The following is a 14,735-nucleotide window of genomic DNA, read 5'->3' as shown; positions in this document are numbered from 1 at the left end:
AGAGTCTAACAGAATCAAAAATGTAACTCTTTACATTGGGTCCTTTGTCTAACAACATGTAACTCTTTCTCGACCTTGGTAAAGCGTCTCAATAGTAATCTGAACTGTTGCACAAACAGTCAGGACACATCCCCCCACCCATATGGCCAAGGTGTTCACAAGCCTGTGAACACCTTAGGATTCCCCCAGAGGACGTGGTACAAGTGGCTGGGGAGAGGGAAGTCTGGATTCCCTCTCCCCTCTGGAATTTCAACAAAGTAGACAGCAACTTTGTTGCTCCACTTTAATTGGAGCAGAAGTCTTGGTCACCTTTACATCACTATAGACACCAGAGGCATCAGAAGAATCGCTTTCTTCAAAATAGGACTCTCCTAGAGTAAAGTCTTCAGACAGAAATATGTCTTCAGACAGAAATGAGTCTTCAGACGGATCTGTCTGAAGACTCTCACAGTAGCCCGTTGTATCATAAAGTCCATCAAATGAATCGTTTTTGGGGGGGTCATTTGAGACTACCAACGCCTTTTTAACGGCGCTGGTGTCAACACGGCAAACTTCCCCAGCGGGGAAGGACGGAAAAGATATGAGTCAAATTCATCATATTCTACCTCGTCTTTATAACTGCCGATGTCAAAGGCTACAGAAGGGAGGAGTTTATTAAAAACTTTCCTCACTCCTGTAGTTATAAAATACCCTGCACCGAAAGTCAGGGGAAAAAATAATGTGGCAGCGATTTCTGCCATTCTCAAAATGTACTCAAAAAACACACAACAAACACTACACTCAAGAGCTGCTTGAACATAAACTCCCGTTTTGACATGCAAGCATTTATAACCTCACATGTTCTTGCTTCTGATCGTTGCTATGGAAACGGTCAGATCAGTTCTGCATGAGCCAAACTATTAACCCTTTGCAACTGCGTCACTTAATCATTTGAGGCGCCATGAGATTTTAAGGGTTAAACATTAAGTTTAGAATGACAAATATATATTAAAACCATTAATTTAAGTAGGATTTTTTATCATTTTATCATGTTTAAAATTTTGAATCATACTTGACTTAAAATATCTTAAAAGTAAACTGAAATTAAACTTTGCTGCTGCTGTTATAAAATGTGACAAGAAATTTTGCTTGCTTGGAGAAGAGCTACAAAGAATTAATTTTGGTTTAATAATTTTACACGTTATCATAAAAATAGAATAAAGAATGATCCCAAAGAAATGGTGCTGCTGCTCCATATTTGATGGAGCAGCCATCAGACAGCAGAAACCGATGCCAGAGAACTCTGGTGTGTTTTGTTTTGAGTTTTAGCTGAAATTGTGATTTGATTCTAACCGTATCAGAAGAACATTTGTTCTGCTTCTGGTGCAAAGTATAAAAGAAAAAAAGACCAGCAGCACAACGCTWACTTCGAGATATTTATTGCTGTATCACTGTCATCTTTTTCCTTGTTTACATAAAATGTAAATTAAGAGAGAGATCATCTCAAAGCAGAAAGGGGTRCAGCATACGACACATCAAACATAGGTCCAGTGCAAAAACAAGGCAACAGAAGTTTTACTAACTACATAACTAAGAACATTAAAATTAAAAAGTGTCCTCCTTCGCCCAGAGCAAGAGAGAGAAAAAATTTGATTATTTAGGTCCAGTAACGAGCTCTTGAGATGTGTTTAGTATATTCACTGTTCCTATCATTTCCTCATATTTTCTCTCTAACCATCTGCTGTTAACCGCGTCTTTTCAAAACGTCCTCGACTCGATACTCCAACGTCCTTAGAAGCAAAATGTCTCGTAAAGATACAGACCAGAGCAGGGCCGTGCACAGACCACTAAAGGGGCAGGTGCTCAAAAACAAAAAAAGGGCACATCTTACTGCATTCTAGGACAGAATATGAACAAAGCCACACAGCTTTCAGAGTTTGATAAACAATGATAAGTTACAAAATTGTGAGATACACAATCAAAGCTAACGGACATCTCTATATAGAGCATAACACTATGCCTATGTAAGATATTTTATTAGTAATTTCTTTCCTCAGGTCTATTTTGTTATAGGAAAGTATTGCAATATTCAAACTCGCAATTTAGCAAGATAAGTAAATCAGAGCTGGACCACCAGACATATTTTGTCTTTACTGAATTACACTATTAAAATATAAACAAGGGCACAATGCAACCTTTTAGTGGACTGTAATCTATAAAAGAGCTGCCTGTTTGCTGCAGTGGAGATGAAGATGGTCCATTCAGGAAAGCAGAGCTGCATCAAACTTTAACTTGGAACTGCAGAAAAAAACAAAAGCAAATATTTAACTGTTAATGTATGTCACCATGAGAAAAACCTGCTGAGTTTTCACAATACAACAAAAGATTTCTGATGTGAGCAAATAAATGTTTATGTTTGGTAAAAATGAGTTATTCAATTTTAAAAAAGTCTTTTAAAACAAAACTTTTTTTTAAAAGGAATCTTCACAATTTCAAAAGTTTTGATTACAATTTTATTTTACTTAAGTTTTGCTTAAAAAACTTTTAAACATTTAAATCACACATTTGTCTCATGAAGTGAATTTTTTTTTTTTTTTGCAAAACAAACTTAGTTGCGCTTGTCAGAAATCTTTTCTTAATATTCTAAGGTTTTGTTTGTGACTCAAAGTTTTGCTTGTGATTCTCACATGAGTCGTGTGTAGGGCCTAAAATCAAGACAAAAGATTTCTGATGTGTGCAAATAAAAGTTTGTTTGGCAAATAACTTTTTATGTTCACAAGACAAAAATTTGCTATTTGATTTGTTTTTTTAAACAAAACTATTTGTTTTTTTTAAAAAGAAATCATAACAATTCCAAAAGTTTTGATTACAATTTTATTTTACTTAACTGAGGTTAGTTTTCCCCCCCCCCCATTGAATAATTAGGAAACAAATGTAACTTCATACTCTGCGAACCAGACCCTAAACTTAAAAGTCTGGATTGAGTTTTTTCCCCTTCATTAATGACACTTAGGTGTCATGAGGTGTGGTAGGTTGGAAGTGGTGAGGAGAAACGCTGAGACCCAGGTTATAGATGAAGATGATTTTAATAATGAATATACTCCGGACAGTCCAAATACAGGCAGCACGGCAGGAGAACTAGCACACGGCTAACACCGGTAGCAACTGATGCGGGACTCGACACGGGAGCTGATGCCGACTCAGGACTTAACAGTTCTACTGAATGGCTAACTGACACTAAGAACAGGACAAACGACGTGCGACTAACGATGACTGACGTATGTCGATAGACAAGGATCCGACGAAGAACACAGACAACAGGTAAGACTAAATACACATGGGGTAATCAAGGGAAGGAGACACACCTGGGAGACAATCAACGGGGGAAGAGCAGAGACGGGACTCACAGGGAACAGGATCACACAGAAACTCAAAAATAAACACACAGAAACACGGATCACGACATTAGGTAATTAAATGCAGCCACACATTGATACATATTTCCTAAACTTAATCAGCTATACCTGCACAATAATAGTATGATACATAAAAAAAACACTGAGCGAGTAGGATAATAAAGATTTATCATATTTAAATAAAACCTTTTTCATATGATTTTCTGAATAAAAGTGGATAAGATCAGGGACGTTGCCAAAAATCTTGTTCTCCATGACAAAAAATTTAATTGGGCCCCCCCCTTTGCAGCTGCTGTTACAATTTCTTGAGTTTTTTTGACACATAATAAGCATCACAATTTTAACTAACACAGTATTTACTGCTCATGAATTTTACATGCAACTGTCTGCATACACTATGCAAGTAGGTTGCTTAATTTTTTAAAGTAGTTTATTAGTTTAGTAAAAGTCACAGGCAACGTGCAAAATATACATGAAACAATCCAGACTTCTCAAAAAAAATGCTAGTTGCATTTGATTCAAGCTGCAGTATGTAACTTTAATAAAAAATTTGTTTCCTCCATATTTGATAAAGTTGTCATCATGTTGTGACAGTTTGATATGAGACAGATAATCTGTGAAAAAAAATCGATCTCCACCTCCTCCCTGAGCTGCTATTGCTGACTAAAAGTAATGCACCATTCCGACCAAAAACAACCAATCAGAACCAGAAGGAGGGTTTTAGTGCTGTCAATCAACCTCATTCACTCACTGCTAAATGTGCTAATGGTGGAGAAACAAACTGTAACTTATTGTTACAGGAAAACTGTTTATTTGCCTGTTACTTGTGTTGTTTTCACAAAAGAGAGAAAATTATTGTTTTATATATTCTATGCATTGTTGGTAGTGTCATGTTTTCTTAAAGAAATCTTGGTATTTTATGAGCTTTAATAATTATTTGAAAGTTAAATGTCTCAGTTTATACTAGTTTAGCATTAGACAAGTGTAATAAAGGCTAATAAAGAAAATTTAGCCTGTCAGAATATATTGTTTTGTCAAGACATTATCCATAACAGAGTTAACATATTGGACTGTATCCAGAAAGTTTCTCTGGGGAAAAAAAACAACACAAATTTGTATGTAGCTAATTTTAACATGTTTTCAATAACATAGATGAATAAAAAATATAGGAAATTAACCTGTTATTTAATTAAATTCTTGAAATGCCAAATGTATCTGCATATAGAATCACCCACATGCTTACATTTGACAACTGGAATCAACTGCAATTGAAATTGTGTGTTTTTTTAAGTTAAGTAAGTAAAGATGACATTCGTAGTGCAATTGGTGCAATCCCTGTGGACGCTGGACGACATCACGTGTCGCCCACGTTATGGACCGTGTCTGACACGCTAGTCTGTAGTACGGTGGCCCTCAGGGACTTATGCTGGCCCCTCTGTTCTTCGCTGCAGAATCTTTGATGACCATCTCATACTATCAGAGCTCTGGTGGAGCCAGATGCACATTGTCTGACACAAACAAAACAAACCAACTACTCAGTTGGGCTTTTCTGCCCGTAGTAACATCTGACTGTTGATCATGTGACTCGTGTGATGCAAGAAAAAAAGTGTTTCCAATGCAGTTGTGAAATACATGTATTGCAATATGCCCAAAAAAACCACCTCATCCTAGAGCAGAAACATTAAACCATTTAACACCATTTCACTTTAAATTAAGCAAATTTATTTTCATAATTTCAAATTGCATAATTCTGTGGTTAATGGAAATGCACCTACTGACAGACTTCTGCATCCGAGAGGCACGTTAAATGAGATTTCGTCTCTTTTTTTCTCTCTCTTATCATGTACTTTATATTTTTACATACTTTCCCTACAGCCAATCAATCAAATCAATCAGTCAAATTTTATTTGTATAGCACATTTCAGCAGCAAGGCATTTCAAAGAGCTTTACGTCATAAAGCCAATGAAGGGATAAAAAGGAAAAGGAATTTTATGCAAGAAAAATAGAAACATCAGTTTATTAGAAAACATGGGAAGATGAACATGCTTCATCCTCCCAATCAATAATTCATTACAATAATTAAAAAACTCTCAAAGCATCATCTCCATGGGGAGCGGCGTGAGGAGGAGGAAGAGGAGGATAAAAAACGGGAGCCAGAAAGCAGCTGGAGCTGCTGCTCTGGTCGACAGCGATGGAGGAAACTGAACTGTGTTTTCCGCGAATGTTCAACTCCTCCTGCAGGAGGCCAAAGCGTCCCTACTTTGAAGTCATGCTGGTTTACGCCGTGCTGTCTTTTATCTCTGTCCTCACTGTAATTCTGAACCTGCTGGTCATTGTCACCATTTCTCACTTCAGGTGGGACACTTCCCAGGTTTTGTCATGTTGTGCATTTTTAGTTTGGTAGCTGATGTCTCAGTTAGTATCACATTTCTCTGGTCTTCCTCCACAGGCAGCTACACACTCCCACCAATGTCCTCCTCCTCTCTCTGGCTGTGTCAGATTTCCTCGTCGGTCTCCTCATGTTCTTTCAGATTATTCTTATAAACGGCTGCTGGTTCCTCGGTGACGTAATCTGTGTTTTGTATCAGTATCTGGCTTATACGATCACTGCAGCCTCGATAACAACCATGGTACTGATATCTCTTGACCGTTATGTGGCCATTTGTTATCCTTTGCAGTACTCCATTAGAATGACCAAAAAGCTTGTGAAGCTCTGTGTGTGCGTGTGTTGGTCCGGCTCAGTGATCTTTCAGTGTGTGATCCTGAAGGACGACCTGCAGCAGCCGGGCAGGTATAACTCCTGTTACGGCGAATGTATCATTGTCATCAACTACATTGTGGGATTTGTTGATATGACCTTTAACCTGATTCTCCCCATCACTGTTATTGTGGTTCTGTATGTGAGAATATTCACGGTGGCGGCGTCTCAGGCTCGAGCGATGCGCTCTCAGGTCGCGGCCCCTGCGCTGCAGGGCCCCCTCGCCAGGATGAAGTCTGAGATGAAAGCAGCCAGGACGCTCGGTGTAGTCGTTGTCGTGTTTCTTCTGTGCATGTGCCCGTATTTTTGTGTTGCCATCACAGGTCAGGACCTGTTGCTCAACGCGTCATCGGCAACTTTTGTCATATATTTGATTTACTTTAACTCCTGCCTAAATCCCATTATCTATGCCTTTTTTTACCCCTGGTTCAGAAAATCGATCAAAGTCATTGTAACACTTGGGATCCTGCTGCCTCACTCATGTGACATTAATGTGATATAGAGAGATAGTGACACCTGAAAAGATAAGATCAGGTAAAGTTTAAACTACACAGTTCCTTCATGAGTTTAATAAATTAGCCTTGACTGTTTATCTTAGTTAGCAATATCTTCTCAAGCAGCCCATATTTTATGCATGTAGTGATGCACATTAAAACAGCCAACACCCTTTTGTGAAGGTTAAAAACTAAAATTCCAATAATGTTTTTAAAGCTACACCGTGTAGTTTTTAATTGGTTATTTTTAATCCGCATATAAATGTTCAGTGAGTAATTATTAAAGTCTTTTTAACTATTGTTGGGTCTCCAGTCTCCACATTTATKTACTGAACTCAACAGAATGTTCAAGGCCTTTGAGATTTTTTTTGTATCCATCCCCTGACTTATACTTTTTATTAACCTTTTCTCTGATTATCTTGGAAGTGTTCATGCTGCAATGGTTGCTAGGAATTCTGATGAACCAGTGAATGAACCATCCATACTTTATACTACAGCACTGGAGACACACTCACTGCACTCAACTCAAATTAAATCAAATCAAAATACTTATTTGATCCCAAAGAGAAGTTAAACGAGGAAGTAACTCAAATTAATTTAAATTCTTCACAAAGTTTTAGTAGATAGTGATGGCTTATAAGATATATAAGATATAAGGTCTATAAGAAAACACACACTGTGCTTCTAGGTTTTCCACTTTGTAACTTTTTCTTGCTCAGGTGCTGCTTTACCTCTTCTTTTCCTCTGTTTTTTTAGTTAGCATTTTTTCTTTATCATGTTTAATCAGTTTTATATTTGAATTGTATTCAAAGTAGGCAGAACTGAGCAGACTAAAATCTCATTATCTAAGAATAATTTTTAAAATAATGCATCGAACATGTTTTGTTTAGCCCGTGGACGTATGCTAACCTGTTCAAAAGGTCATTGCAGAGCACAGAACTGACTAGTCTAAAAGTTCAGCGTTTACTTTTCTGTGATGTCGCTCACAACCGTTCTATGGGGTGTTGGACTGAGTAGCTTGTATGATGAGTTCAGCAGACATGCAGTTGCACCAAGTGTCTGATCATTTCTGCTGCCGCTAGTCTGGTGGAACTGAGCAGAGAAGGTGAGCGGGAGGAGTCCTCTGTGGGGCGGAGCTCAGAGGGCCTGAAGCTCTAAGGTACAGCTTTGGGTGAACAGATGGCGTTTTGTAAGAGCAAGCGTTTAGACAAGCCGGAATGCCTGCCACAGATTTACTCAAACACACATGAATGGATCAAAACTTTTTTTTTTATGAGGGAATGACATTATAACATAATATAAATCTAAAAAAAAAAAAACGCTGATAAGAAAACTGAACTAGAACAGCTGAGCATCATGACAGACAATTCAGAATCCCCGTGGCTGAAGTTTGTTGTGAACCCAATCAGCCTGAATGCTGAATGTTCACATGCAGTCAGATTGTTGGAGCTTCTTGATTGGTGTTTCACTCAAATCAAATTTAAATCAAGTAAAACGTTTTGAAAATATTTATTATGGTCACATTTTCTTACATCTCAAAAAGAAGGACTTTTAACCGGGTTCACCTTTTAGACCTACTGTACCTGTCACTGCTCTGCATGTCGACAAAGATCTCCTGGGTCAAACAGTTCTGGATTGGTGTTTGTCAGTGGACGAGTGTGTGTCTCAATTTCTTGCTTTGTTGTTTTTAACAGTTTACAGTAATGGTGGTTAAATAGGGGTCAAACTGTTTTTTCTGTTTCCCTAAGTGAGTACCTTCATAAATGCAGACAGTTTTTCTGAGCTGATATGTTGTTGTCATGACGTCACCATGGAGACAGTAAAGTAGGGGTAGCATTTGACCGGAGACCAGTACCTTAAAGGTGTGCCACAGAGTTCAACAGGTTATATAAGCTGGAGTTTGGTCTGAAAGTCATCAGCGATGGAAGGAGCTGAACTCTGCTTCCCAGAGCTCCTCAACACCTCCTGTAGTAAACCAAACTATTCTCCCTCTGATATGACGTTCTTTTCTATTATTGTTTGTCTTATTTCTTTTCTCACAATGATTCTGAACTTGCTGGTCATCATCGCTATCATGCACTTCAGGTAAACATTTGTTTGAATGTCAAACTAAACATTTATTGAAAAATCACAGCGGAGGGCCGTGATTGTGAATGGAACATATTTTAGACTGAATTGAATATGTGACCGTTTTTGATGAAATGAGAGAAGTCTTTATGTGTTTGTGTTTTTAATCTTCCCAGGCAGCTTCACACCTCCACAAACGTTCTCCTTCTCTCTCTGGCTTTCTCAGATTTCATCCTGGGCTTCCTGTTATTCTTTCAAATTTTCTTGAATGGCTGCTGGTATTTTGGCAACATAATGTGTGCTTTTATTACTGCTTTAGGTTTTATCGTTGCATCTACCTCAGTACAAACTATGGTCCTCATTTCAATTGACCGCTACGTAGCCATCTGTGATCCTTTACATTATCCCACTAAGGTCACTCTAAAAAGAACCCAAGTGTCTGTTTCTGTGTGTTGGACTTGTTCTCTTGTTTATTCCACTGTGATTTTAAAGGAGGACCTGCAACAACCAGGCAGATTTAATTCCTGTGTTGGAGAGTGTACATTTGAGATAGGCCTCACAGGATTTATTGTTGATCTCCTATTTGCTTTTCTTCTTCCTGTTACTGCCATCATAATKCTGTATGTTACAGTCTTTGTGGTRGCTGTGTCTCAGATTCGGGCCATGCGCTCTCATGTTGCAGTCGTCACACATCAGCATTCAGGAAAACCGAAGAAATCTGAAATAAAAGCCGCCAGGACTCTTGGGGTTGTTATAACTGTGTTTCTGCTGTGCCTTTGTCCGTATTTTTGTGTCTCAGTTCTGAGCCSAGAGAGTATATTCAGTAGTTTATCAGGTGCCTATCTCCTAATACTATACTATGCTAATTCCTGTSTAAACCCTCTGATCTATGCATTATTCTACCCCTGGTTTAGAAAATCTGTCAGAATTATTGTTACGCTTAAAATTCTCAAGTCTGGCTCCTCAGATGCAAACTTACTGTAATCCTCAATAATGTATATTACTTTGTTAATGCATAACTAATCATCTTGACATATATGACCTTAATCTTCAATGTATTTTAATGTAATGTTCATAACAATGCTGACATATGCAGTGACAGTGAAGGTTTTGGTGACAGGACTGAATCTTTATAGTGCTTTTCTTGTTACATTAACTGCAGAAATTTGCTTAACACAAGATCTACATTTAATATGCAAGCATCCATTCACACATGTTATTGTTAATAGTTTGACTTTATTCCAGGTCCTTCATTTTGGTTCAGAAAATGTTTACACATTTGCTCAAGTTGCTCTTTCATTAATACAGTTACCACAAGCCGTCATATACTGCTAGTTGAGTGCAGATGCTTATGTGTGTGTGTGTGTGTGTGTGTGTGTGTGTGCGTGCGTGCGTGCATGTGCGTGTGTGTGTGTGTGTGTAATGAAGAATGGATCCATATTGTGTTTTCCTCACTTCTCTCTCTCATTACAGTACAGTTAACCGTAAAAAGAGTCTGTGTGGTTATTATTTRACATAACATTTTAAAGCATACAAGTTATCAATTAATGAGTTAATCTAAAGTTGATTAATCTTTTTGATCGACTAATGATTAATTTGATAAGTGGCCTTTTTTGTTTCACCTTAAAATCGTGGAGTTTTGTAAAACAGCTTCTTGATTCAGCACAACACAGCTGACTCAAACAATCAAAGTACCTCCTCAACATGTCATCATGTTCTGCAGCCGCCTGCTAATAWCCCATCATTTGATTCAGGTGTGCTGGACTAAGACAAGAACAAAAACATGCCGAGTAATGATTTTACATTATTGATGCAAGTTATCAATTAATGAGCAGCCATTTTCTTAAAGATTTTAGYTTCCYTTGTAYCAAGAAGGTCAACCTTCTTTCCATGACGTAAACAATAATTTATAAAGATATCATTAATTTTAGCAATTTTTTTGTCAACATTCAAATACTGACTAAACTACACTTAGATCTATTTTTAAAAAATATAACAAACCAGGAACTTCTGAGGTTGCATAATAGAAAAATAAAAGACGATAATCAAATCTTCACGAACAGAGATATCCATACATGAGTGTTGTCTGTGGTCGCTCTCGAAGGGATGTTCAGACGTCGCTCTATGAAGTGCATTAACTCATGACAAACCTCAAAATCAACCTTGCTTATTGGCATCATGTCTTTTTACATCATGTTATAATTTTCTGCCCTCTGCTTTTCTGTCATCACATCCTCGCCTTCATAGCACATCAGTCATTGTTGGTTGAGAAATTTAAACTGCTCCGTCATGGAGCTCGGCTGAATCAGCACTATGAAGGTAAAACTTAAGGAGCTTGTTGAGTGTTTAAATTTTGAAAACAGAAGTCTAGTGCATCTTGATCCCACACCGGATGCTGCTTGGACCATTTCTTTTTCCCGTTCTGGTATGGCCCCGCCATCTTTATTCCTGTATCAAATGGCTCTGCTTAAGAATGACCAGTGGTGCCCTCTGTTGGATAGCAGCTAAACTACAACACTAAAAGAAGCTCTAAGTGGACTTTATTAGTTAATCTATTGGAACCAATTTTAATCTAATAAACTATTAATCAACAATTAATTGTAAATTGATTAATTGTCTGCATYCCTACTTCAGACACCAGTGGTATAGAAGAAAGGTTAGAAATGACAGAATGTTCTGTTATTTCTAGATGACAGAACATTCTAGAATCTACAATGTTAATTCTAGATTGATCTAAATGCCACTGGTTGTGTGTCCACTGGTGAAGGAGAAACATACATYTTAACCTCCTCTCTCTTGTCTTCATTTAATAGTTTTTGCCTTTTAAGGTTTTCTGTTATACCCAGTTTTCATAGTTATTGTTACATTTTCTACGTTCATAACTAGATTGCTTAAAATGTAAACACTATCAGATTGCCCAKTGACACGGTGTCWGATATAACAGAKAAAATACTTATCAGGTCGGATACATGAGGCTRAATTAAAACTGGCATATTGTTTTAACTATGATTGCGGTGCTTTTGCTTTGCAGTGTAACTTTTCTCATCCCTTTTAATCTTTAGTTTAACATTGTCCAATGATTCTGAACCTCTTTGCTACTCACATCCTGTAATGCATCATCCTCATCATGCAAAACTTATTTTTTAATATGGCAGCATACACTGCAAGATCGAAAACAGTCTGGCAGTAGCTTAACTTTTTCCTGTATTGTTGTTATTGATAGTTAGCCACAAACATGATYGTCACAATTACCATATTTGTTTAATTTCTTTAGTTGTTAATGTTCTATTTCAGATCACATGGTTTTGAGTTTTCCGTCCTGACACTTTGATGTGTCCTTGGTCAACAGGATGTTCACAATATTTTGATCCGCTTTGTGTTCCCTTTAAATATTAGACACGACTGACAAAGACATTTTACTGCAGTCTAGCTTAATTAACTTTYTTCAAAAAGTTTTAAGTTCTTTTTTTATTGTTTCAGCTCATAGCTCTTCGTGTCTCTTTCAGTTATCCAGGTAGCTAATTCTAAGGTCTGCAAACGTTTTGTTAACTGAAGGCCTGCTTGCATGATGAGACTTTTCAAGTTTTGCTGCAGAAGAAAACAATTAACTGATTATACTCTAGCACTTGTAGTGCAGTTTCATTTATCATATCTCTGATCTGTAAGTGACTCATCTCAATACAAAACTAGCGGCTCTGAACTAAAGCAGCTCAACCCAAAGCAATTTTGTCGTATAGAAACAAAGTTGGGGATGAATTATGACCGTAGATGTCTGGACTTTTTGTTTCAGTAATGTTTCTCTTTTGCTCCTTTCTTTATTGCTCATTTCCTCATATCTTAACATTTTGTGTTATCCCTTCTCTCTTTTATTCTCACTGTTTGTGCCTTTTTTAAGTGGCCTTTTTTGTTTCACCTAAAAATCGTGGAGTTTTGTAAAACAGCTTCTTGATTCAGCACAACACAGCTGACTCATACAATCAAAGTACCTCCTCAACATGTCATAATGTTCTGCAGCCGCCTGCTAATATCCCATCATTTGATTCAGGTGTGCTGGACTAATAATGGTTTGTTTCTTTAGATAAAAGTTTATTTCTGTTTTTGTTTGTTTGTATTAGGTTCAGGTTTCTTTCCCCCCTTTTCATTCTCTTTGCTTCACCTTCCCTCTGCCTGCCTGCTCTTGTCTATCATCTTATGTCTCAGCTGCATTCACTCACCTCTGATTAGCCCCTGTCATTTCCATACTCSTCCCTCAGTAAATATACAGTTTACTCAGTTCATTGTTCAATTCACTTCAGTTTATTTATACAGCGCCAAATCACAACAAATATCATCTTGAGGCACTTTACAAAAGAAGTCATTTTATATTCCAGTTGATCGTAGTTATTAAAGAATATGTTACGCTTATTCATATTAGTTTAAGACATTCCTATCTAAGGAAACCCAGCAGAGCATTTATTCATTGACTTGCAGCATTCTCTCCTCCTGGACGACACTGTAGCCACAATCGCTTGCATTCTGTCGTTGACTTTACAGCGATTCTTCGCACCAAACATGCATGTAGCTACAGTGGAGAGGAAAAACTCCCCTTTCATAGGTAGAAACCTCCAGCAGAACCAACGTGGCTCAGTACATGCAGCCATCTGGAGGTTTGAGAGAGCAGAGCTGTGTTTTTGGTGCCTTTCTACTGGTCTTCGCTTCACGTCTCTTGTCTTTTGTTCTGTAACTCATTCTGTTTCTCTCATTAAACAGTCTGTGCACGGTGCTYACCCTGAAATTATTTTGTGCACTTAATGGTGTACTCACTTCTAATAGGATATTTTTTCACACAAATAATTTATATGTATGGGCATTTTTTTATTAAAAATCAAATCTGTATTTGAATCTGTACCCATCAAATAAAATCAGGTTGCACTAAAATTAGCTGAGATTTAGTCACTCTGCTCCTCAGTTTAAACATTGTTCTCCAATCTAAGCTTATTACCAAATATACAATGTACACACAATGAGTCGATATGAATATCTTCTACCTAATGTTGGTCCAAGTGCAAAATGTTGCCTCTCCCAGTAATGAGTGACCACAGAGGAGCTTAGGTTGGGCCAGCATCAAACATGACAACAGCAATACCTTAGATGTTTTAATTGTTCTATTTTCCTCCAATAAAATACATCTTTAGATCAGAGGCTAATTTTTTTACATTACAATAGCGTCAGATGAGTCAGACTTCAATATCTGCAGTGTAAGAATCAGTTTGACTGATTTCCTAAACCAGGGATAAAACAGGGCGTAGATCAGAGGGTTCAGGGTGGAATTAAAATAAAACARAAGAAAAGTCACAGATGAAGCACTGACCGCTGCATCTTCTGCCATAAGAATAACACAGAAATATGGGCAGGTGCACAACAGAAACACAACGACAACAACCCCAAGTGTTATGGCTGCCTTYATTTCAGATTTCTTAGCTGTGACTTTCACTGAGCCCTGGAGTGAGACCGCTGCAACGTGAGACTGCATGGCTCGAGCCTGAGACACAACCACTACAAACACTCTTGCATACAGAATGAGGATGGCAGCAACTGGACCGACGAAAGACGACAAAAGATCAACTATTCCTCCAACGTAATCCAGGACAACTACACACTCTCCAAAGCAGGAATTATACCTGCCTGGTTTCTGCAGGCTGTCTTTCAGGAGAAGGCTGTGACAAAGAAAAGCAATCATCCAACACAGTGAAACACACATCTTCACTCGTTCTGTAGTGACTTTGCTGGAGTAGTGCAGGGGGTAACAGATGGCCACGTAACGGTCAACTGAAATGAGCACCATGGTTCCTATTGAGGCAGCAGTGATGGCATAGTCCAAAACAACATAGAGGGCACACATGATGTCACCAAGATACCAGCAGCCATCTATCAGCACTATCTGGAATGAAATGAGGAATCCCACCAGGCAGTCTGAGACAGCCAGAGAGAGCAGCAGGATGTTGGTGGGGCTGTGGAGCCTCCTGCAGAAATGAGAAAAC

The 14,735-nt window shown here is 38.0% G+C and overlaps 2 protein-coding genes across 2 annotated transcripts; one reads left to right on the top strand and one right to left on the bottom strand.

The window, feature by feature from the left end:
* The first annotated feature begins 5,565 nt into the window (after window positions 1-5,565).
* LOC103456979 (trace amine-associated receptor 13c-like) lies at window positions 5,566-6,756 on the top strand. Its single transcript, XM_008396868.2, has 2 exons — window positions 5,566-5,751; window positions 5,846-6,756. The coding sequence occupies exons 1-2, from the start codon at window positions 5,588-5,590 to the stop codon at window positions 6,654-6,656; spliced, it is 975 nt and encodes a 324-aa protein (XP_008395090.1). The 5' UTR covers window positions 5,566-5,587; the 3' UTR covers window positions 6,657-6,756.
* Window positions 6,757-8,504: 1,748 nt separating this feature from the next.
* LOC103456990 (trace amine-associated receptor 13c-like) lies at window positions 8,505-14,725 on the bottom strand (the record flags this gene model as incomplete). The annotated part of the gene is made up of 2 exons (XM_017309167.1): window positions 8,505-8,553; window positions 13,938-14,725. Coding segments are annotated over 2 exons (837 nt in total), but the record flags the coding sequence as incomplete, so codon positions are not given.
* Between the last annotated feature and the right edge of the window lie 10 nt (window positions 14,726-14,735).

This window comes from Poecilia reticulata, linkage group LG2 (assembly GCF_000633615.1).
Source record: "Poecilia reticulata strain Guanapo linkage group LG2, Guppy_female_1.0+MT, whole genome shotgun sequence".
In the NCBI taxonomy this organism is placed as follows: Eukaryota; Metazoa; Chordata; class Actinopteri; order Cyprinodontiformes; family Poeciliidae; genus Poecilia; species Poecilia reticulata.
The sequence above is the reverse complement of the archived record's forward strand: the minus strand, read 5'-3'. Positions and strand labels throughout refer to the sequence as shown.

What these genes read in the sequence shown, in the direction of transcription:
- LOC103456979 (XM_008396868.2), top strand. Translation starts at nt 5,588, where the DNA reads ATGGAGGAAACTGAACTGTGTTTTCCGCGAATGTTCAACTCCTCCTGC. An exon ending in GTCACCATTTCTCACTTCAG is followed by an intron (nt 5,752 to 5,845) that starts GTGGGACACTTC and finishes CTTCCTCCACAG; the next exon opens with GCAGCTACACACTCCCACCA.